The sequence below is a fragment of the Chrysochloris asiatica genome, unplaced genomic scaffold, assembly GCF_000296735.1.
Source record: "Chrysochloris asiatica unplaced genomic scaffold, ChrAsi1.0 scaffold00014, whole genome shotgun sequence".
Taxonomy (NCBI): domain Eukaryota; kingdom Metazoa; phylum Chordata; class Mammalia; order Afrosoricida; family Chrysochloridae; genus Chrysochloris; species Chrysochloris asiatica.
The window spans coordinates 34,206,977-34,230,700 of NW_006408532.1; the positions used below are offsets into that span (position 1 = coordinate 34,206,977).

At 39.2% G+C, this 23,724-nt stretch overlaps 1 protein-coding gene across 2 annotated transcripts in view; it reads right to left on the reverse strand.

The window, feature by feature from the left end:
- UBQLN1 (ubiquilin 1) overlaps window positions 1-23,724 on the reverse strand; it is a 58,300-nt gene that overhangs the window by 18,585 nt on the left and 15,991 nt on the right. For both annotated transcript variants that reach the window (XM_006834954.1, XM_006834953.1), the window contains exons 2-6: window positions 15,318-15,469; window positions 12,526-12,645; window positions 2,536-2,794; window positions 1,907-2,065; window positions 908-1,146 (exon numbers count right to left, since the gene is read on the reverse strand). In XM_006834954.1, coding sequence (XP_006835017.1) covers window positions 908-1,146; window positions 1,907-2,065; window positions 2,536-2,794; window positions 12,526-12,645; window positions 15,318-15,469 — 929 coding nt within the window. The remainder of the gene's footprint in view (window positions 1-907; window positions 1,147-1,906; window positions 2,066-2,535; window positions 2,795-12,525; window positions 12,646-15,317; window positions 15,470-23,724) is intronic.

A 23,724-nucleotide genomic window follows, 5' to 3' on the forward strand; every position in this document is an offset into this window, starting at 1 on the left:
AACAAAAAACATCCAATGGCTTCACATCTTAGGAAAGTACTCTCATTTCTTCCTGTTTATATACTAAATGTTATAACTAGTCACTCTGAGTATTCATCTTCAACCTAATTCAGAATAAATTTCAGCATGCAAATACTTGGAATAGTTGAAAAAAGGACACCCATTTATTGAGTCTAATCTTCAGAAAACAAAATAAATGACTAACCTATTTACACATCTAAATTTCCAAAACATACAGATCTTAAAACCCTATATGTTCTGATCTATAGAGAGATCTGATCTGTGACTGTAGTTTTTAACAAACTTGGCACAAAATTTGATACAGCTACTTTGCATAGTGGTTATGAATCGGGCTGCGAACCTTAAGGTCAGCAGTTTAAAACTACCTGCCACTCTGTGGGAGAAAGATGAGACTTTCTGCTCCCGTAAAGATTTACAGCCTTGGAAACCCTGTACAGGGTCACTATGGGTCGGAACTGACTCAACGCCACTTAACAACAAACAACAACTTTGGCCCTGATGTCATGACTGATGTTTGGAAATCCACTGGTCTAGAATTCACAGCCAAACTAAAGCCAAGAAAAGTATACCTTAGTAATAACTACACAGGTGAATGTATTCTCTCTGCACATCAGTTTCCCTACTATGGAGATGCTATACTACGCTTTTCTCTCACATCATGAAAACTACCTCTGGAAATCTTCATTGCCCTTTTCCACTATAATACACACACATGATTAATACTCATCATTACATATTTAAAGCTTCCTTTGAAAAAAACTGAAACTTGAATGGTACACCTAACTCTCCATACACAAATAAAAATGTATAAAGAAAATAGTTTAAGAAATGTTTTCATTATTCAAATAAATGAGGACAACAAAGATAAAAAAAAGTTAATCTGAACCTACCTCCTACTGAAGGTCCCAAGTTGGGTGCAGTAGTACTCTGCCCAGCAGTGCCACTGGAAGCACTACCTCCAGTGCCACCCACAGTGCTGGTGGTGCCACTGGAAGCTGATGAGCTCTGGGAAGTCTGGGGAGCCCATGGATTGGGTAATGGATCTCTATTTTCTGTACGGGACGGTTGACTACCTTCACCTGAGGATGTATTACTCACTAAGGAAGCAAACGGATTACCGCCAAACTGTAAACAAAGATGTAAAAATCATAAATAAGCTTTTGCTTTAAATAACATATAAGATACCATTCTCCCATGAAAAGCATTCCCCCAAAATATGCCCCTTTGTTATGAATTTTGTCCTTCCAAAATATGTTAAGAGCCCTGGATCCCTATACCTGTGAATGTAATCCTATTTAGCAATAAGGCTTTCTTTGTTATGTAAACAAGACCATAAACAGTGTAGGGTGTATCCTGAGCCTAATCACTTTTGAGTGACATAAACAGCAACACAGACATGTTGTTGTTGTTAAATACTGTGGAGTCGGTTCTGACTCATAGCGACCCTGCACAGGGTTTCCAAGGCTGTAAATCTTTACGGGAGCAGAAAGCTCCATCTTTCTCCTGCGGAACAGCTGGTAGTTTTAAACTGCCGACGTTGAGGCTAGCAGCCTGATTCATAACCACTACGCTACATACAGGCATGAAACATAAGGGAAAGGGGATTAATGTTCATGCTATGTGAATATTATCAATAAGCTGAGAAATATCAGCGGTGAGGAGATGAAAACAAAATTTTCCCCAAGAATCAACAAAGAGTATCTACCCCTAAAACCAGTGCCCTGAATTTGGACTACTGGCCTCCTAAATGTTGAGAAAATAAATCTGTATTCTTTAAGGCCACACATATGTGCTCTCTCTGTTACAGCATCACTAGGAAACAACTAAGAAACTCTCCATCACAAGTGCATTTGAGTTATAACAGGAGCTTTGAACAGTGTCTCACCTGCTCTTGGGCAGCACTCAGCATTGGTTCTTGAATATCAGTGTACATGCGCCGTAAAGCATTGTAGCCCCCTGGGATGCTTTCCAGGTTGCTCAAGGCTCGGTCCTGGTTTCTCATCATTTCCTGCATCATTGCTGGATTCCTAGCAAGTTCCAGGGTCTAAGAAGATTGCAGTAAAAAGGGCAATGAAATACACATGAAATTACCTTTAACTATTAACTGTCTCAGGTAATTGTAGAAGTTTTTTAATCCCATAAATTATAAGTCTCCAATAATTAAATAGGTTTATTTTATATAATTCCTGTGGGATTGCACTTCAAAAAGCAAGCTAATATTCAAACAATATCAAATAAAAAAGAAGGACGCACATGTTATGAGTGGATGCCCATCTCTCTGAATTCAATTCAATTTTTATTTTCTAAACAAACTGTTTACAAATATCTTAAAACACAGTAGAAAACTTAACATTCAAATAACAGTCCAAATTAAAGCTTTGTTGACTTTTCTAAACAAAAATTAGAATTTTTCTCTTTAGCCTACCCTAGGGCAAATTCTTTAATCAAAGTAAACTAAATTAGAAATTACTACATAATATCTAACTAAATTAACTAAAAGAACTTTCTACATACTTGTCTCATTATATCTGGATTATTCAGCATGTGACTAATCTCTGGATTTCTTTGTATCAACTGCTGCATTTGTGGATTAGCCATAATTAACTGCCTCATCAGGTCAGGATTTGACAGCATGCTCTGGACAAAAGGATTTTCCATGATCTGGACCATCATTTCTGGGTTGGACATAAGTTGCCGCTGCATCTGGCTTTGTAGTTCAGAGAAGTTGGATGTATTCAAACCCAAACTACTCAGACCTGCAAGACCCCCTAAAATAAGGGGAAGAATAACACATAGAGAAAAATTCAGGAATATCATTAACACAACCAGACTAAAACATTAAGACACAAAAAATATTAACTGAATCCATAATTCATTTTAAGAAACTATTTTTAAACTAAAATTTAATCCCTATTACTTTCCTAAGGAACTCCTGGTATAGTACTGTTGGATCAGCACTGGCTTATGAACCACAAGATCGGCAGTTCAAACCTACCAGGTGCTCCTTAGAAATGCTATACAGGTTGGCTATGAGTCAGAACCAACTCAGTGGCACTTAACAACAACAACTTGCATATGTATAACGTCTATAATAAATAATGGAATTTTCCCCCAAACATTTCAATTCCCCCTTTCTTTTCAAGTAAATTCCACCTCACAGCAATCCTGTATGGCGTTTCTGATTGGGCTGCTGAGTTTGAATTGCCATCCTTTTGGTTAGCAGTCTAGTGCTCTAGAAAGTTCAAGTTAGAACAGAGCTGCTACCAATCAAGGAGACAGAGAGAGATCTGGAAGTATTAAAACATACAGAAACCTGATAGATCAAAGGGATGATTAAGTCACTATCACAAATGTTTAGACTGTGAGATTATATAACCAACCAAAGACAATCATGCGTCACTGACTAAACACTTTCTATATATACCAAAACATTACTACATGCAGTGAATAAGAAAGCTTTATGGCATGAAAACAGTTACTACTGTCAGAACTCAATCTAGTGGATAAAAACAAGGAGAAAAAAATGCCTACATGGATGTGACTGAGTTTTTCAAAAAACATTATTCACAGGGTAGTATGATAGTATACCCTCTCCTCATTTATCAACACGCTCATATTCCAAAGACTAGGCCATTTTATAAAACCACCATTATATGAAAATGGAGGATGACCACATCACATTATAAACTGTGATGACATAGTCATCATATAATTGCCAAACCACTGAGAATCGTGGCTCAGCCAAGTTGATTGTTGTCAAGTACCATCGAGTCGGAATCGACTCATAGCGACCCCATGAACAGCAGAACGAAACAATGTCCGATCCTGGACCAACCTCACTACTGCCGCCACACTCAATGCCATACCTGGCTAATCCATCTCATTGGGGGTCTTCCTCTTTTCCTCTGACCCTCCACCTTACCCAGCATGACATCCTTCTCCAGCGACTGTTCTCTCCTGACAATATGTCCAAAGTATGAGAGGCGAAGCTTAGCCATCCTGGCCTCCAAGGAGCACTCTGGCTGCACTTCTTCCAAAATAGATCTACTGGTTCTTTTGGCAGTCCATGGCACTTTTTAGTATTCTCCTCCAACACCACAATTCAAAGGCATCAATTCTTCTACGATCTTCCTTATTCACTGTCCAGATTTCGCATCCATATGAGGTTACTGAAAATACCATGGTTTGGGTCAGGCATACCTTAGTCCTCAAGCTGACATCTCTGCTCTTCAATACTTTAAAAAGTTCCTGCGCAGCAGATTTGCCCAGTGCAATATGTCGTCTGATCTCTTGACTGCTGCTTTCGCGAATGTTGATAGTTGATCCAAGATGAACAAAGTCCTTGACAACTTCAATCTTTTCTCCATTGATAGAAATGTTGTTTATTGGTCCAGTGGTGAGGATTTTTGTTTTCTTGACATTGAGATGCAATCCATACCAAAGGCTGTGTCTTTGATCTTCATCAGTAAATGTTTCAAGTCCTCTTCACTTTCAGCAAGCAAGGTTGTATCATCTGCATATCGCAGGTTGTTAATGAGTCTTCCTCCAATCCTGATGCCATGTTTTCCTTCATAGAACCCAGCTTCTCGCATTATTTGCTCAACATACAGGTTGAATAAGTATGGTGAAAGAATACAACCCTGTCTCACACCTTTCCCAATTTTAAAACATTCAGTGTTCTCATGCTCTGTTTGAACAACTGCTTCTTGGTCCAGGTACAGATTTCTCAGAAGTACAATTAAGTGTTCTGGAATACTCATACTTCTCAACAGCTTGTCATGATCCACACAATCAAAAGCCTTTGCGTAATCAATAAAGCATAGGTAAACATCTTGCTGATATTCTCTGCTATCAGCCAAGATCCATCGGACATCAGCAATGATATCTCTCATTCCACGGCCTCTTCTGAATCCAGCTTGAACCTCTGGAAGTTCTCTGTCAATGTATGATTGTAGCCGTTTCTGTATTACCTTTAGCAAAACTTTACTCGCTTGAGATATCAAAGAGATTGTCCGATGATTTCCGCATTCCGTTGGGTCATCTCTCTTTGGAATGGGCACAAATATGGATCTCTTCCATATTTGTATCAAGTTGATACATAACCTCAATTACCACAGTCAGTGTTACTATCACCTCACGCCAGACCTACAATATTAACCATTGTCTGAAGTACAAAATGGCAAATAACGAGACAGTCAATAGAGAGGAGTAGGTGGATAATGCCTAAGTGGAAGGGAAGCATCCCCCAGAGATGACAATTGACTGAGTTTGATTAAAAAACAAACTAAACAAAAAAAAGGCACAGAAATAAATGCTCATAAGTCACTCTTTCTTTTTGTCAATTCAACATTTTACGTGGACAACTTATTGACAGCAATTACATTAACTAGCTATTTAACTCTACCCATAAACAATGCAATTTTTCCATCACTGTAAACCAAAACTCAGTACTCCGTAAGTAATAGCTTTGTACTTTCCTTCTCCCTCTTACCTGTTTTATCACTAAGAAAACGTTGGTCTCCATATATTTGCATTTTCTTAACTTTTTATATAAGTGAAGTCATATACCATCTGGCTAGCTCTGGTAGCATAGTGGTTATGAGTGAGTCAGGCTGCTAACCTCAAGGTCAGCAGTTCAAAACTACCAGCCTTTCTGAGAGTGAAAGATGAGGCTTTCTGCTCCCATTAAGAGTTACAGCCTTGGAAACCCTGTACAGGATCGCTATGAGTCAGAACTGACTAAACAAGACACTACCACCACCACCACTTGTGATTGACTTATTTCACTCGGGATAAAGCCTTTAAGCTCCATTCATGTTGTAGAACACATCAAGACTTAGATTCTCCTAATAGCTGAATTCCATTGTACGTATTCCAATATAAATACTACGCTGTTTATTCATCCATTGATGTGCTTTTAAGTGGTTTCTACCTTTAAGAGACTGTGAACAATGCTGCAATGAACCGAGTGGTGTACAAGTTTCTGAGTCTCTACTTTCAAGTCTTTTTGTTATATGCGAGGGAGCTTCAAAAAATTTGTGGAAAAATGGAATTAAAAGTGGAAAGAATTTTTCCCAAAGTCTTTTTGAAGTCCCTCATACCAAGGAGTAGAATTGCTGGGTCATATGGTTGTTGTCATGTGCCATTGAGTCAATTCTGACCCATAGCGACCCTGTATAGGGTTTCCGAGGAGCATATGGTGATCTTGAATCACCAACCTTGCAGTTCAAATGATTTTGCAGTCTGACGCCTTACCCCACAGCGCCACACCAGGTCATATGGTGGCTTTGTTTTTTTTTCTTTTTGTGTTTTTTTTTAAGAACTATATTCCACAGCTCGTTTGTCAGTTTGTTGTACTTGAGTGGCTTGCATGTTGCTGTGATGCTGAAAAGTATGCCACCAATATTTTAAATACCAGCAGGGTTACTCAAGGTGGACAGGTTTCAGCAACAATGAATGGGCTTAAACATAAGAATTATTGTGAGGATAGCGCAATTCTACTCTTGAGTTGAAACTGCCACAATTTAGTATGACTGGTATGGCAGATCTGGTGCTCACTAAACCTTCCATGTACAGGCTTGTACTTCCCAGTCTTCTGCTGTCAGGTAGAGTCATGTAGTAAGTTTTAGCTGTAAGAACTGAAGCATGTCATATCGGGTCAAAGAACAGAAGGTCCACGTGAGATCTTTTAGCTGTCTCTTCTGCCATGTTTCAAGTGGCAGAGCTTTAAGATGGTAGAATTGCATTACCTTGAGCCTCTGAGGAACGACTGTGAAGATGGGGTCAAACTAGCCAGTGAAAAAATTACAGCATGAAAGAAAGCTTTGTTGCAAGAAACTAAGCTTCACTGCAACAAACCACTAAGTTTGGGGGTTAACTATTGCCACAGGCTAGCCTATCCTTACTACTGTAACTGATGCTGTAAGTAGTTAAGACAGAGAAGTGGACAAAAGCTACAACAAAAAGACCCTTGAAATATCTTAAGCACAATAGTCATTTGTTCTTATTTTACTGTCATTGTTGTGTGCTGTCGAGTCAGTTCTAACTCACAGTAACCCTGTACAAAAGTGCTTCTGGGAGTGGTTGGTGAGTTAGAACTGGTGACCTTGCAGTTAGCAATCCAGTGCTTATTCTATAGCTACATTAAGACTCTTTATTTTACTTGTCTTGTCAGGTGCCATCGAGTTGGAACCGACTCATAGCGACCCCATGCACAGCAGAACGAAACAATGTCCGATACTGGGCCAACCTCACTACCGCCACCACACTTGACGCCATCAATGATGTCACCTGGCTGATCCATCTCGTTGGGGGTCTTCCTCTTTTTCTCTGACCCTCCACCTTACCCAGCATGACATCCTTCTCTAGCGACTGTTCTCTCCGGACAATGTGTCCAAAGTATGAGAGACGAAGCCTAGCCATCTTGGCCTCCAAGGAGCACTCTGGTTGCACTTCTTCCAAAACAGATCTATTGGTTCTTTTGGCAGGCCATGGCACTTTCAGGATTCTCCTCCAACAGCACAACTCAAAGGCATCAATGCTTCTACGATCTTCCTTATTCACTGTCCAACTTTCGCATCCATATGAGGTTACTGAAAATATCAAGGCTTGGGTCAGGCGCACCTTAGTCCTCAAGCTGACATCTCTGCTCTTCAATACTTTAAAAAGTTCCTGTGCAGCAGATTTGCCCAATGCAATACGTCGTCTGATCTCTTGACTGCTGCTTCCGTGAATGTTGATAGTTAATCCAAGAAGAATGAAGTCCTTGACAACATCAATCTCTTCTCCATTGATAAGAATGCTGTTTATTGGTCCAGTGGTGAGGATTTTTGTTTTCTTTACATTGAGTTCTTTGATCTTCATCAGTAAATATTTTAAGTCCTCTTCACTTTCAGCAAGCAAGGTTGTATCATCTGCATATTTTACTAGCACTGTGGAAATGAACCAGAGCAAACCTAACAGATTAAAGCAGTTGAGGACCTACATCAAGTGTATAGCTATGGGTAATAATTGTATGGCATAAGAAAGAGGAATGATATGGTATAAATCAAGACCTAGAGAAGGAGGCAGTGATTTAAGGAACAAGTTTTTACATTTGATTGTTTTTTGTTCTTGTTTTCTCAAAAGACACATTCAGGCTGAAGGGGTATCAGGTGATACCAAGAACGAATATATAGTCTAAAAGAGAAAAAGAACCAGAGAGAACTCAGAACAGTACAAAAGTAAGGAACAGGAAGAAATGAAATATACAATGAAAGAGAAAAACAAAAAAAAACTGGTCAGAAAAGGCCAAATAGTATCACGGGAATTAAAAGAAAATCTCCAGGAAAGATTAATAAACATTAAGAGATTGACTGAAAATCTTGAGTTCCTTATTGTTAGTTACTCTTGAGCCAGTTCCAACCCATGACCTCATGCATCAGAGTAGAATTGCACTACATAGGGTTTTCATGATTTTGAGTTTTCATAAGATCGTTAGGCCTCTCCTTATCCCAGAACTGCCCTGCCTCTTTCCAAAATGCTATTTTTGGGGGCTCTTGGTGACAATGTAGGATAAGTACTGGACTGCAAAGTTAATATGAAGCACACGGTCAGTGGTTCAACCCTCCCAGCTGCTCCTTGGAAACCCTATACAGGATCACTATGAGTCGGAACTGACTGACAACACTTAAAAACACCTACAAGGTGCAAATGAACCAACATGAGCACTAGGACACAATCAGAGGAGCCTTCTGTTGAGGCAGGCAGAAGAGTGGAAACTTCACAAGTGCTTGAGCTCAACTCTGGTTAGGTCACCCGCTGCAGCACACCTGGGATCCTAGAGGCCCAGAAAGGATGGTAAGTGGCCCAGGGCTGACATTAAGCTGTACTGAAATTTACTGAAGATATTCTCACTACGCCAGCCTCTTTCTTTCTGGACGCCATCCCCATGGTGTGTCACAGTGTTTTTAATGACTGGTTTTATTTTGAAAAGAATACTGACTGACACAGAAGGTTCTTAGTGACTAGGCTTCCTCCCAAACCCCAGATCCTGCTACTTATGTTCAGGACAATAGAAAATCAATTAAGCAGCCTGACCCATTTTACATATGATAAAATTACATCCAGAGCCCTGGTAATGTATTGTGTTACATGCTGCGCTTCTAACCGCAAGGTCAGCAATTCGAATCCATGAATGGCTCCACAGGAGAAAAGAGGCTTTTTGCTCCCTTAAATAACTCTAGCCTCGGAAACCCTACACAGGGTTGCTGTGAGTTGAAACAGACTCAACAGAACACAGCAGCAACAGTTTGTGATCAAGAATTAACTAATCTCCCTCAGGTTTAATTATTTGACTATCAATGTCAGACACATGTACACTACCCTCTTTCATTATTAAAGACAATGTGCCACATATTGACCATTTATTAAATGTAAACATAAGCTAATAAAGAATATCTGCATTCCCAAGAATGGTCTTTATTTCCAACAACTATAGACGTGAACTACAGAAGTAACCATAAATATTTGGGTATTTTTTTTGTTGTTGTTTTTCTTTATCTGTTTTTATTCAAGTAAAGTGTCTTAATGTTTTATTCTCGCCATCTTATATTCAAAATTACTTTGGTGAAGGGGAGAGTTCTTTTCCATCCCTATGCAGAACCTGTACATAGATGAAGAGATAGTCGTTCATAAAAGAAAATGGTTCAGAATCAGTAAAAGTGTGTGCCAGAGCTGAATCCTTTCACCAATGATCTATAGGCTGAGCAAATAATCTGAGAAACTGGATATTTCAACTGAAGCAAGACTCATTAACAATCTGCAATATACAGATGACACAACCTTGCTTGCTGAAGAATGACAACGTGAAACACTTAACTGCTGAAGATCAAGACTACAGCCTTCAATATGGACTACACTTTAACATAAAGAAAACAAAATCCTCACAACTGGACCAATAAGCATCATCATGAAAAAGGAAGGCGAGACTAAAGTTGTCAAGGATTTAAATTCTGATCCACAATCAAGGCTTATGGAAGCAGCCAGTCAGGAAATAACTATTTGGTAAATCTCATGCAGAAGACTTCCTTAAAGGAGTCCTGGTGTGGTGCTGTGGGCTAATGAGCTGGACTGCAATGTTGGTTTGAACCACAAAGTCACTAGTTCAAGCTCACCAGTTGCTCCTTAGAAACCCTATATATAGAGCCGCTATGAGTTGGAACCGACTCCAAGGCCAATAACAAAGTGTTAAAAAGCAAAGATGTTACTTTTAAGACTAAAGTGCTCCAAGATATTTTCAGTCCCCTCATAAACTTGTTAGGAAGAAAGAGTGATGAACTACTGACTCACACTTGTCAACAATTCAGCAAAGTAATTTGATCATAGAGACATGCAGAACTATGTAAATAGTTGTCAGTTCACACAGAGCAATGGAGTTGAGAAATTTAGCTTGTTCTCCCATGCGAGTAAAGTTTTACTTGAGGTAATAAAGAAGTGGCTGCAAGCATACATTCAAAGAGAACTTCCAGAGGTTCAAGATGGATTCAGAAGAGGACGTGGAACGAGGGATATCATCGCTGATGTCTGATGGATCATGGCAGAAAGCAGAGAATATCAGAAAGATGTTTACCTGTGCTTTATTGACTACACAAAGGCTTTCGATTGTGTGGATCATGACAAGATATGGACAACACTGTGAAGCTTAAGTATTCTGGAACACTTAATTGTGCTCGTGAGGAATCTGTACATGGACCAAGAAGTAGTTGGTCAAACAGAACATGGGACCACTGAATGGTTTAAAATTAAAAAACGTGTGCGACAAGATTGTATTCTTGCACCATACTTATTCAACTTATATGCTGAGCAAATAATCCGAGAAGCTGGATTATATGAAGAATAACGTGGCATCAGGATTGAAAGAAGACTCATTAACACCCTGTGATACGCAGATGATACAACCTTGCTTGCTGAAAGTGGATTACATCTCAATGTCAAGAAAACAAAAATCCTCACCACTGGACCAATAAACAACATTCTTATCAATGGAAAAAAGATTCAAGCTGTCAAGGACTTCATTTTTTAGATCAACTATCAACACTCATAGGAGCTCTGGTAGCGTAGTGGTTACGAATCGGGCTGCGAACTTTAAGGTCAGTGGTTCGAAACTACCAGCCGCTCCGCGGGAGAAAGATGAGGCTTTCTACTCCCGTAAGGATTTACACCCTCGGAAACCCTGTACAGGGTCGCTATGGGTCGACTCCGACTCGAAGGCACTTAACAACAACAACAACATCAACACTCATGGACGCAGCAGTCAAGAAATCAAACAACATATTGCATTAGGCAAATCTGTTGCACAAGACCTTTGTAAAGTGCTGAAGAGCAAAAAGATTGTAGTTGTCAAGGACTTCATTCTTCTTGGATCAACACTAATGGAAGCAGCAGTCAAGAAATCAAACGACATACTGCATTAGGCAAATCTGCTGCACAAGACCTTTTGAAAGTGTTGAAGAGCAAAGATGTCAGCTTGAGGACTAAGATGCACCTGACCCAAGCCATGGTATTTTCAATAACCTCATATGCATGCGAAAGCTGGACAGTGAATAAGGAAGACCGCAGAAGAATTGATGCGTTTGAGTTATGGTGTTGGAGGAGAATACTGAAAGTGCCATGGACTGCCAAAAGAACCAATAGATCCGTTCTGTAAGAAGTGCAGCCAGAGTGCTCCCTGGAGGCCAAGATAACCAAACTTCGTCTCTCATACTCCGGACATATTGTTAAGAGGGACCAGTCACTGGAGAAGGATATTATTTTTGGTAAGGTGGAGGGTCAGAGAAAAAGAGGAAGATCCCCAATGAGCTGGAATGAGTGGCAGCATCAATGGACTCAAGCGTGGCAACAGTAGTATGGTTGGCCCAGGATCGGGCAGTGTTTAGTTCTGCTGTGCATAATGTCGCTATGGGTTGGTACCGACTCAATGGCACCTAACAACAATAATATAGGCTTGTGAAAGCTGGATAATGAATAAGAAGTCCAAAGAAAAACTGTTGCCTTTTAATTAAGGTATTGACGAAGAATATTATATAAACCATGGATTGCCAGAAAAACTAATAAATCTGTCTTTAGAAGCACAGCTAGATTATTCTTTACAGGCAAGGATGACAAGACATTATCTCATGTGCTTTGGATGTGTTATCAGAAGGGACCACAGTTCCTGGAGATGGGATATAATTTTAGTAAAGTAGAATGTCAGAAAAATGAGGAAAGACATTATCTCATGTGCTTTGGATGTGTTATCAGAAGGGACCAGAGTTCCTGGAGATGGGACATAATTTTAGTAAAGCAGAAGGTCAGAAAAATAAGGAAGACCCTCACCAAAATGGAATGACACAGTGGCTGCAACAATGGGCTAAACACAGCAATGATTGTGAGGATGGCAGTATTTCATTCTGTTATACACAGGGTCACTATGAGTTGGGACCAACTCACCAGCATCTAATAAAAACACAAAAATTATTAAGGCACTTACCTAAACCAAAAGGGTTGCTTGTGGCAGAACCAGATGTAGAGTTACTATTAGGAGCTGATGATGTGGTAACATTGCTTCCAGTGGTATTTGTTTGCTGGCCTGAATGATCCTGAGGCCTAAAGAAAATAATTAAATCACAGTATAAACAGTAAAGAAATCCTAATATCCACTGAACAAAGTATAGGCTTTTAGACCAATTTATGTTATCATTAAGTAAATAATCTGAGCATAAAGAACAAAAATATTAAAAAATAAACTATAATTAGCCCTACACTCCTTGAGTATAATACACATATATATTACACATTAATGCCAATCATATTGATTATGTAATGGAGGGAAATAGGTGACCTTAGGAAAGAGAATCAATGACACAACTACTTTCACAAAGCTTAACTATATAAGCTTCTTTTTGTCTATTTCCTTTTAGTTTTTTTTTCTTTCAATTTCTTAACATCATTTCCCCACTTTTACCCATTCAAACCATGCCTCAATCTTCGTATCCACGAGCCTTATTGTTCCACGTTTGAGCTCAGACGTTTAGTTTTTGAGAAGTGAGAAGCATCGTTAATTCAGACCACTGAAATTATTGACAATTAAAATTTTTAAATAGGCCCCTCACCAAAAAAAGACTGAGAAATCAATGCACATAATAAATTGATTACTCTGGTGTGGTGCTGCAGGGTCAGCAGTGGACTGTGAACCACAGGTTAGCAGGTTCAAGCCCACCAGCTGCTCCATAGAAACCCTATCCAGGGTTGCAATGAGTTGGAACCAACTTGACAGCACGTAACAATAATAATAAATTTTTCCATTTTAACATCTCTGAAACCAGGATCTGTCTTATAGTTGTGATGCCTACACACATGTGATCTTGGCTGTGTGACTTCAAAGGAGTGAGTGCACTGTTATATCATAAATGTTGACTTTAATTACCTCAAAGGGTCTTCAGAAAGAAAGACTACACCATTAATTGGAACTAAACAGCGGTAAAATCCAGGGAGTAAAGTTAACTTTAGTGAAGCAGATAATTGCTGTTAGGAGAACATTAGCATAAAAACTTGCAGTAAGAGCATTACTAATAGCTTGGAAACAAATTATGCAGAAAAAGTGTCACATACTGTATTAAGAAATGCAGGACCACCCGCATTTTGCATTGATAGTACAGGTACTGTGTGGAAAAATACAGACATTGATAGCTATGTAGAAACTTTGATGACTAGGTCAAAAGTCAAGATTTTGAATGATACAGTTTTAGGAATGCTTTAACCAATATATTTCACTTACATAGCTCACCTCTGAACAATGTGCACTTGAACTGGGCAGGTTCATCTATCAGTGGATTTAAAAAAGAAAACTCCATGTGATGCTAATCACTACCACATGAACAGTTCATCTCTCCAGCAAATTACTTATCACAGTAATGACCTCTCATGATTCTTCCACATTTGTCATGTTTAGTGCAATGCCTTAAACCTTGAATAATACCATGGAACCCATAGGAAGTACCAACAGTAAGACTACAAGTGTTCTCAGAAAAGCAGCACAAAAAGGTCATGGTATCATAAGGAAAAACTGTATTGCTAGTATGTTCCATAAACTGAAATCTGCAGCTGCTCACCATGGAGTTAGTTTTGACTCATAGCAACCCTGTATAGGGTTTCTAGGGAGGGTCTGATGACTTTGAACCTCCAACCTTGTGGTTCAAACTGACCTTGTAATACAGTGCTTTATCCCACACCACCACCCCAAGACTACAATCCGTATAAGAACCATTATTAAAAATGGAAATATGTGAAGCTGTCTCTTAGCTACACTAGCCATGTGCAAAAACCTTATGCTTTTTGTGAAATACCTTTTCATCGTGCACTGGAGATGCAACTTTTAAGTAGATGCAACATATAAAACATACCAAATATGTGTTAATCAACCACTGACATTATCAGTAAGGCTTCTTCTAATCAACAGTAGGCTAATAAGTAGTTAAAGTTTGGGGGAGTCAAATGTTAGACACAGAATTTCAACTACACAAGGTCTCAGCACCCATAGCCCCTGTAGCCCCAGTGTTTTCCAAGGGTCAACTGTATTCCCTTTTGTATGTATGCACATACATACATACACAGAAGGGATATAATAATTTTAAAAATTCACACTCAAAAAAGTTAAAAGAACTCTGTGACTTATAAAATCAAAACAGGTGACATTAGCATTTCTTATTGTTGTTAAGTGCTGTTGAGTTGGTTCTGACTTATTGAAACCCTATATAGGGTTTCCAAGGAGCGGCTGGTGAGTTTTAATCATCGACCTTTTAAGTTAGCAGTCCAGTGCTGATCCTACAGTGCCACACCAGCACTCCATATTTTTTCTTAGTGATACATGAAATAAAGGTGCCTCTTAAAAACTGATGATGCCTTAGATTTAATGAAACATGGTTACTGGCTGGCAATTTGCCAAGGAGATTTTGTTTGGAGACAATCTGCTCTTTGAAACAGCCCCCAAACAAAAAAGCATAGCTAAACATACATTAATTTCTTTATTTTTCAATACAAGTAATTTAGAGATAATGACTAAATATTAAACCTTCTAAAATAGTAATCAGTTTCTGAAAAACATTAAGTATTACCACTATAAAAACAGTTTTAAAACAATTTCTTATCAAGAACAAAGAAATAAATTTTAGTATTATTAAATATTAATAACAAGTAAAAGTCAATTAAAGCCCAGGCTGCTTATTTTTAAAGAACAAACATTTATTCAGTTTAAAGTTACATATCTTTCAAAACCATACCTGTTTTGTGTTTTGATGACAAGGTGAACGGTAAGTCCATCATGAATTCCATGCTGACTCAAAGTATCTTGATCTTTTAATATTTTTCCCGCAAATATCAACACAAGTTGGTCAGTATGTGATTTAAAACGTTTAGAGATTTCTTCCTTGAACTAAATAAAAATAAAATAAATCTTTTTTACAGGTGTTTTCATGGCACCATTCATTCAGTTTACACCTCAGAGTATCTCAGAGAGGCCCCTACTATCGATATTATAATTCAAACAATATAAAGACACGTTTCCCATGCCCAGTATCTTGATCTTTGTAGGAAATGAATATTATCATAAGCACTGGACTGCTAAACTGCATGGGTGGCAGCTCAAATCCACCAGCTGCTCCTTGGAAACCCTACACAGGATTGTTGAGTCAGAATCCACTGTGTAGCACTTAACAATAATGCAAAATAAGGGGAGTGCTGTTGCTTTGTTAGATAAGCAATGGACTTTAAACTGCAAGGTGCAAGTTGAAGCCCACCAGCAACTCCGCAGGAGAAAGAAGAGGGTTTCTTCTCACGCAGAAATTTCAGCCTAGGAAACCCTATACAGGATCACTATGAGGTGGAACACTGAACAACATCAATGCAAAAAAAATGAAAATATCCTATACTTGATCTTCTGCTGAGGTCTAACAATTTCTTCACAATATTATAACTTTTAATAGAGTCCTATCTAGTCTAAGTTACAGCTAGTTTTTACCAAGTTTACAATAATCCATTCCTCTGACTTTGGTCTCCAGTCTAATTTTTTTTATAGCTACACACACACACGCAATCTTGTATTCTCAGCCTGTGATACTAGCATCCCCACTTCTTTCCTTCAATATTTATTAGCAAGTAGTACTGTGGAGATGAAAAGATAAAAAGCAAGTATCTTTTCCTGAAGGAAAGCAGTCCAATGAGAATCAAGTAAGCCATAGGATTTCCAGTGGAGGAAACTGATGACAGGAGCATCATACCACAAAGAGATAACTTGTTAAGTGCCCTTGAGTCAGTTCCGACCCAGAGCAACCCTGTAGAGAGTTTCCGAGGGGCAGCTGGTGAGCTTGAACCATCGACCCTGCAGTTCAAACGACTTTGCAATGCAACGTCTTAACCCACCATGCCACACCAGGACTAAGAGAAACTCAGTCTAGGCTATCATCAGTGTTTCTTAAACCTTCCTCACACCTGAAAGCTTTGGCTTCATCAGTCTGAATTAGAAAATGTCTGGGTGAGGCTCAGGCATCTACATTAATAGACTGCCGCAAGAAATTATCAGTCCTAATTCAGTTTAAATAAAGAAAATCACATTGTCAAACCACTCTATTCTACTACCCGTTTGGGTAGTAGAATAGAGTTGATGGTATTATTCCCAAGAGGATGTTTTAAAAATAGATGGGGACATTTTTGATTGTCACAGTAACAGGAGAGACACTTTATGTCTGAGATTTTTTAAATCCAGTAGGGTCAACAGATGGGAGAAGGTTGGTAAAACGGTAATGGCTACAACAAGATAACCATGTCGATCATTGTTACAGATAGGCTTGAAAGTTCATTATACTCTACTTTCATGTATGACTGAAGTATTCCATAATGAAGTTTCAACTCTCAATACAAAAAGCAGGATTTTAAAAAATCTTTTTACTTTTATGAACTCGTATGCATATTGTTGAGATGCTAATAAATGCAAAAGTGTGTAAAAATGATAACAAAAGCACCACAAATGTATTACTGCAGTAAATATTTTGAAGTTACCCCTTCCCATCACCGCCCCCCGCCCCAAAAAAAAACACCGTGTTGCCATCGAGTCAATTCCAACTCATAACAAAAGTATTGCTACCAGGATTGCAGTTCACATATACACAGGTTTATTTCAAATAAAATGTGTTTAAACATGTCTCTGGTCAGTAGACGGCCACAGACAAGTTCTTTTAGAAATGCATTTGTCTTAGTCTCATTAGGGTAACTTATAGGATTCCCAAGGTTTAATCTTGATAGATTTTCTCTAAGGACACAGAATAATCATGGGGGCTTATTTTGAAGACGTTTTAAGAAAACAGAAACTGTATTGTTGAGGAAAAGACCAGGAAAATTGCAGGAGTTTAGGGTGTACCCTTGGGTTAGTTGATGATGCATGGAGGGGATTGTAACCATGGCAATGAAACTATATACGATAGGATGAATGTAAAACTCACGTTATCCCATGTAAACTATCACATAATTCACAATAAAACATTAAAAAAAAATTAAAGGGGGGAATAATGTTAAGATGCTTGGCTGTCTTTTGAATCTTGGTTTTCCTTGCATTGTATTATAAAATAGACACTGGAGGGGGAGAGAAAGGAATAACCATGGAAAGCTTGTAAGTTCGTCTTCTGCCTATAACTTACTGGAATTCCTTAAAAGAGGTTACAACGTGCCCAGTGAAGGAGGCTTCCTGTGGAGCCTCTGCAATACATAAGACTATAGGTGGAAGCCTGAACCACATCCAGATCTTCAGAGATGGGAAATTTCCACTTGAAAGGATGTGCAGACCAGCCTGGAGCAGCTACAAGAACAGAAGATACTTCTTGAAAGAAAGACCGACAGGGAAAATACAAAACAATATAGGCAGACCGACTGTTACTACAAGAAAAAGCAAGTTGCTTGCCTAGGAGACATCAAAGCAAGTGGTCGGGTCCCCTCAGTGTAAACCCCCTTCCAAGACTAATACTCAATGGGAATACATGCTCTGACTGGTGACCACACTCTCGTCACTGATAAGGGGAAGTGAGGGAAAAACAGCAATGAAGCTGCAAACTAAGCCCTACAATGTTCAATAGACTCCTGTGAACCCGGGTGGAAACCTGGTTGGCCAGCAGTGTGCCAAGACCTGGGGATTCTTGGGCCCAGAGTCAGTGACATAGCCATACAGGACTAGAGAGGAGAGTGAAGCATCCAGCTCTTAAGAAGAGAGGGCATATGCACAAGAACACCCACACTTGCAGATAATACCCACTTGACCTGGCTTCAATAACTGGATGATCAGAGCTCAATCAGAAGAAGAAAGAAGAGTAATCTGATACAATTTGATGAACTTGACCTACACCTATGGATGCAGTAGCTCAAAAGAGGGAATAAATTCCCACCCCTTCCATACACAGAGTAGACAGGGATGGGCAACTTGGATACTGGCTACCCAAAGTATGTGTGTGTGTGGGGGGGGGGGAGGCTACAAAGGCAAGAAGTGACTGGCTTACAAGCTTTCAAGAGGGAACCTAGATTCAGAGGGCGTGAAGTGAAGGAAGGTAGAAGCTCCACTGGATAGTATCCAATCTGTCTAGGAGGGGCTGATGAAATGAAATATGGATGGGTCTCTTGTGATACAATAGTGAATAATTGCTATTAGGACTGCTTGTGAGGGTTGGAAATATAAAGGCAGACGTTTGTAGCAAGGAGGAGAGTGATTACCTTTTCAGTCTAGGAGTGGAGGTCCCTGGGACCATCAAGGGAGAAGAGCGGAGAGCAGAACCTTACCCAGAGAAGCAGTGATGCCTGAAATGGAGGCAGAGACGATGACATGGAGAGATGGAGCAGCTGGGGGCTTTAGACCCAGAGAGGGAGAGGGAGGGGCTCTGGGCTGACGACTGGGAGGCAGGCTTGCAGTATATATATACCCTTTGGTTGGTTGATGATGGATGCATGGAGGGGATTGTAACCATGGCAATGAAACAATATACATTAGGATGAATGTAAAACTAATGTTCTCCCATGTAAACTATCACATAATTCACAATAAAACATTAAAAAAAAAAAACAAAAAACAGTTAACTAACCAAAGAAAGCCAAGGAGGCTATTCTAATAGGCAAAGCAAACTCTAATACAAAAGCAATACTAGATCTGGACATTTCACACCTTATAAAAATGTTAATTTCACTGGAACATAAAACATTAAATGTTCATATACATTACAGTATAGTTTCAAAATATACAAAACAAAAATTAATGTAAATATTAAATAGACAAATCCACTAGTGGTAGATTTTAACATACTTCTCTTAGTAACAGAATAAAGCAGCCCCTTCTCCTGTAATACCGCTATGAAAGACTGGAACATAATTAGCATACATTAGACACTATATCCAACAGCTACAGAATAAGCACTATTTTTAAATACACTTACAAAATTAAATATGCTGGGCCATCAAACCAGTTCACATATACCCCAAAATTTAAATCGTACAGAGTATATACTCTGACCACATGTAATTTAAACAGCACCAAAAAGATATAACTAGAAATCAGTAAGATGCTGCTTCAACTGGGAAAGACGTCTTAATGGAACACAAAATCCTCTAGCCATCTTAAAAAAGAAAAAAAGGAAGCATGATACACTGCACTATCATCAACAGGGCAAAAAGATAAATCTCAGAGAGAAAATATCCACAGTACAAATAACCAAAAAAAAAAAAAAAAAAACACCATAAATCCATGTTTTATAAAGAATGCCTGTGAGTCAGCAAGAAAAAAGACAACTGAATAGAAAAATGGTCAAGAGTCTTTAAACAGACACTTTATAGAAATGAAATCCAAATAGCCAATAAATGCAGAGAAAGATGTTTATCCTCATTAGCAATCAAGTAAATTCAAATTAAAGCCAGTGACATACCTACTGAGTGGTTCAACTTAATAGTTAAAACACCCAAGTATTAGGAAAGATATTAAGCAACTGGAAACTTGCAGGTAGATTTTAGAAAAACACTTTGCAATAGAAGCTGAACATATGCTTACCCTGTTAGGTTGTTAGGTGCTGTCGAGTCAGTTCCGACCCATGGGGACCTGATGTAAAATAGAACAAAACACTGCCTGGCTGTGCGCCATCCTTAATCTTGAGACCATTGCTGCCGCCACTGTGTCAATCCATGTCATTGGGGGTCTCCTTTTTTGCTGTCCCTCCACTTTACCAAGCATTATGTCCTTCTCCAGGTACTGGTCCCTCCTGATAGCATGTCTGAAGGATGATAGAGAAAGTCTGGTCATCTTGACTTCTACGAGCATTCGAGTTGTACTTCTTCCAAAACATCTTTATTTGTTCTTCTGACAGTCCATGACAGCTTTAATATTCTTCTCCAATACCATAACTCAAATCCATCAATTCTTCTGAGTTCTTCCTTATTCACTGTCCAACTTTCACATGCATATGAGACTATTTAAAATACCATGGCTTGGGACAAGCACACTTTAGTCATCAAACCTACATCTTTGCTCTTAAGCACCGTAAGAGGTCTTGTGTAGATTTGCTTAATGCAATACGTCATTTGATTTCTTGACTGTTGCTTCTATGAATGTTGATGGTGGAGCTAAGCAAAATTAAGTCTGACAAATTCAACCTTTTCTCCATTATCATGATGCTATTTATTGCTTCAGTGGTGAGCATTTTTGTTTTTTTGCACTGAGGTAAAACCCATACCAAGGCTGTGGTCTTTGATCTTCACCAATAAGTATTTTAAGTCCTCTTTGCTTCCAGCAAGTTAGGTTATATCACCTGCATATCGCAGGTTGTTAACGAGTCTTCCTCCAATCCCGATGTTACATTCTTCTCCATATAATCCACTTTCTTAGCTTATCTGCTCAGCATACAAATTGAATAAATATGGTAAAAGAATACAACCCTGGCACACACCTTTCCTGATTTTAAACCATTCAATGTCCCCTTGTTCTGTTCGAATGACTGCCTCTTGGTCTGTTCAGTTTCCTCATGAGCACAATTAAGTGTTCTGGATTACTCATTCTCCACAGTGTTATCCATAGCTTGTCATGATCCACACAATTGAAAGTCTTTGCAAATTCAATAAAGCACAGGTAAACATTTTTCTGGTATTCTCTACTTTCAGCCAAGATACATCTGACATCAGCAATGACACTCATCTATGCCAAGAATGTTGGACAGATACTCAGCTGATTGAAAGAGATCCATATTTGTGTCCATTCCAAAGAAAGGTGAACCAGTGGAATATGAAAATCATAGGACAATGCCACTAATATCACATGCAAGTAAAATTTTGCCAAAGATATTTCAAAAACAGCTGCAACAGTACATTGATAAAGAACTGCCAGAGGTTCGGGCTGGATTCAGAAGAAGACGTGGAACAAGGGATGCTTACCCATGACCAAAAAATTCCACCCTGATTTTTCATCTAATGAGTTATGTGTCTTCAAGTACACCAGAAGGAACATTCGAGGAAGTTCAAAGCAGTAGTAAATGAATGAACCAAAAACTGGAAACCACCCAAGTATCCATCTACTTTTGTTAAGTTCTATAGAGTCAGTTTCAACACACAGCGACCCTGGATAGAGTTTTCAAGGAATGACTAGTAAATTTGAACCACCAACCTTGCAGTTCAAACCAACCTTGTGGTAGAGTTCTTATCCTACAGCACCACACCAAGACTCCATCTATTTTAGAATAAATAGATTGTGGTATGATTCATTTAATAGAGTACTATTCACAATGACAAATGAATCATAGCTATGTCACCATGGATCCTCAATATAGAAAAAGCCAATCACAAATGAACATAAATTATATGATTTCCTTCATATTAATTTTTTAAAAGCAAACTCCATGGTGCCAAAATGAGGATAGTGCTTACCTCTGAGAAGCAGCAGTAACTATAAGGAATCGTAATAAGAGACTTTGGAGAAGTTGTTAATATTCTACTTCATGACCTCTGAGCTAATACAAAGCACTATGCACTATTCCTTGTTGTCATCTTTGCCATATTTCCATTAAAATTTTCTCAAACATTAACCCATAAATGTTTTATACATAAGAAATATCAGGAAGTCAGAATATAGGTAGCCAATTTACGATGATTCAAGTGATTTAGCCAGAAAGCTAAAATACATCATTTTGTGTAAATCACTTGAAATAAATTGGAATAAAGAGGCCCTAGTTTTGGGTAGCAGACCAGACTAGATATATTGTCGTTTTTAAGTGTCATTGAGTTGGTTCTTACATAGCGTTTCCAAGGAGCAGCTGGAGTCCTGGTGTGGAAGCTGTAGGCTAATGGGCTGGACTACAAAGTTGGTTTGAACCACAAGGTTAGCAGTTCAAGCTCACCAGTCACTCCTTTGGAAACCCTATACAGGGTCGCTATGGGTTGAAACCAACTCGATGGCACTTAACGAGCGGCTGGTGGGTTTGAACTACATACTTTGCAGTTAACAGCCCAGTGCTTCTGGCCTAGCCACTGGAGGCCAGAACTGAGAGTGAAGTGGCGAGCTGGTCTGAAGTGCAGGAAGCATGTGTTAACTCCCAAACTTGCAGCTAGTACCAATTTAATCTAACTTGGATGCTAGCTGACCAGAACTGGATCAGATGAAGATAAAGACACCTGATACAGTGAGCAAGTGTAAATTGCTACAATTTGACAAACTGGACACCTCTGCTTACGGATGCAGCTGCTCAGAATTCCAACCGGAATGGAAGGATTCTTCATATCAAGGATCAAGCTTGTTTCCTTTCTTCATATCAAGGATCAAGCTTGTTTCCTAAGTGCACTGGGTTGACAGGGACGGGCACTTGGACACTGGCTATCAAAATGGGGGGAGGGAGGCTACAGTGAATGAGGCTTCCTGTGGAGTCTTTGCATTGCATAAGATTATAAGTGGAATCGTCATCCCCATACATAGTCTTTCTGAGGTGGTAAATTTCCACTTGAAAGGACAAGTAGAGGAGCCTGGAGCTGCTAGACGAACAGAAGATACTTCATGAAAGAAAGACCAGCAGGAAAAATCAAAAATAATAACAGCAGTCTGACTGACTACTACAAGAAGCAACTTGTTCACCCAGCAGTCACCAAGGCAAGTGGTCAGGTCCCCTCAGAACAAGCCCCCTTCCAAGACTAAGACTCAAGGGGAATACACAAGCAAGCATGTGGTCTGGCTGGTGACCACAATGGTCACCGATAAGGGGAAGTGGGGGAAAAACAGCAATGGAGTTGTAAGCCAAGTCTGACCACGGTCAGTAGATTCCTGTGAACTCGGGTTGAGACCTGGTTAGCCAGCAGTTATAGAAAGACCTGGGGACTTCTGGGCCCAGAGGCAGTGACATGGCCACAAAGGACTAGAGCAGAGAGTGAAGTGTCCAGCTGATAAGAAGTGAGGGGAAATGCACAAGAACACCCATACTTTCAGATAGTACCCACTTGACCTGGCTTCAATGACTGGATTATCAGACTCTAGCAGAAGAAAGAAGAGGAAAAAAAGATTAATCCACTACAATTTGATGAGCTTCACCTATACTTACGCATGTAGTAGCTCAAAAGAGGAAACAAATTTTTACTGTGAGGATCATTCCCACCCCCTCAGTACACAGGATTGACAGGGATGGGCAACTTAAGACA